The sequence below is a fragment of the Eimeria mitis genome, genomic scaffold, assembly GCF_000499745.2.
Source record: "Eimeria mitis Houghton genomic scaffold, Emh_scaff845, whole genome shotgun sequence".
NCBI classification, from domain to species: Eukaryota; Apicomplexa; class Conoidasida; order Eucoccidiorida; family Eimeriidae; genus Eimeria; species Eimeria mitis.
Window position 1 is genome coordinate 5,973 of NW_013576221.1, and position 367 is coordinate 6,339.

General features: G+C 52.0%; 1 protein-coding gene across 1 annotated transcript in view; it reads right to left on the reverse strand.

The window, feature by feature from the left end:
• EMH_0023640 (uncharacterized protein) overlaps window positions 1–367 on the reverse strand; it is a gene marked incomplete at both ends in the record, with an annotated part of 2,143 nt that overhangs the window by 760 nt on the left and 1,016 nt on the right. The window contains one exon of the mRNA XM_013502178.1: window positions 1–348. Within this exon, the coding sequence (XP_013357632.1) occupies window positions 1–348 (348 nt within the window). The remainder of the gene's footprint in view (window positions 349–367) is intronic.

Genomic DNA, 367 nt, shown 5'->3' on the forward strand with positions numbered 1-367 from the left:
GTTGCTGCTGCTGCTGCTGCAGACAGAAACCAAAAGGTTTTTTGTGCTGCAGCAGAGCCTCAGACGTTCCACCAAAAGTGGTAGTTTTTGCTGTTCCCGTTGCTGCTGCTGCTGCTGCTGTTGCTGCTGCTGCTGCTGCTGCTGCTGTCTGCTGCTGTCGCTTGTTGCAGTTGCTGCTGTGGTTGCTGCTGCTGCAGCAGCAGTTTTGTTGCAGGCTATGAGTTGAAGAGCCCAGGAAACAGCAGCAAAGGGTCTGTGTTTCTGCTGTTGCTGCTGCTGCTGCTGCTGCGGTTGCTGCTGCTGCTGCAGCTCGTATGAAGCTTTGCTGATGTAAAGAAAGTTCTGCTGCTGTTTATATAGAGTTAAA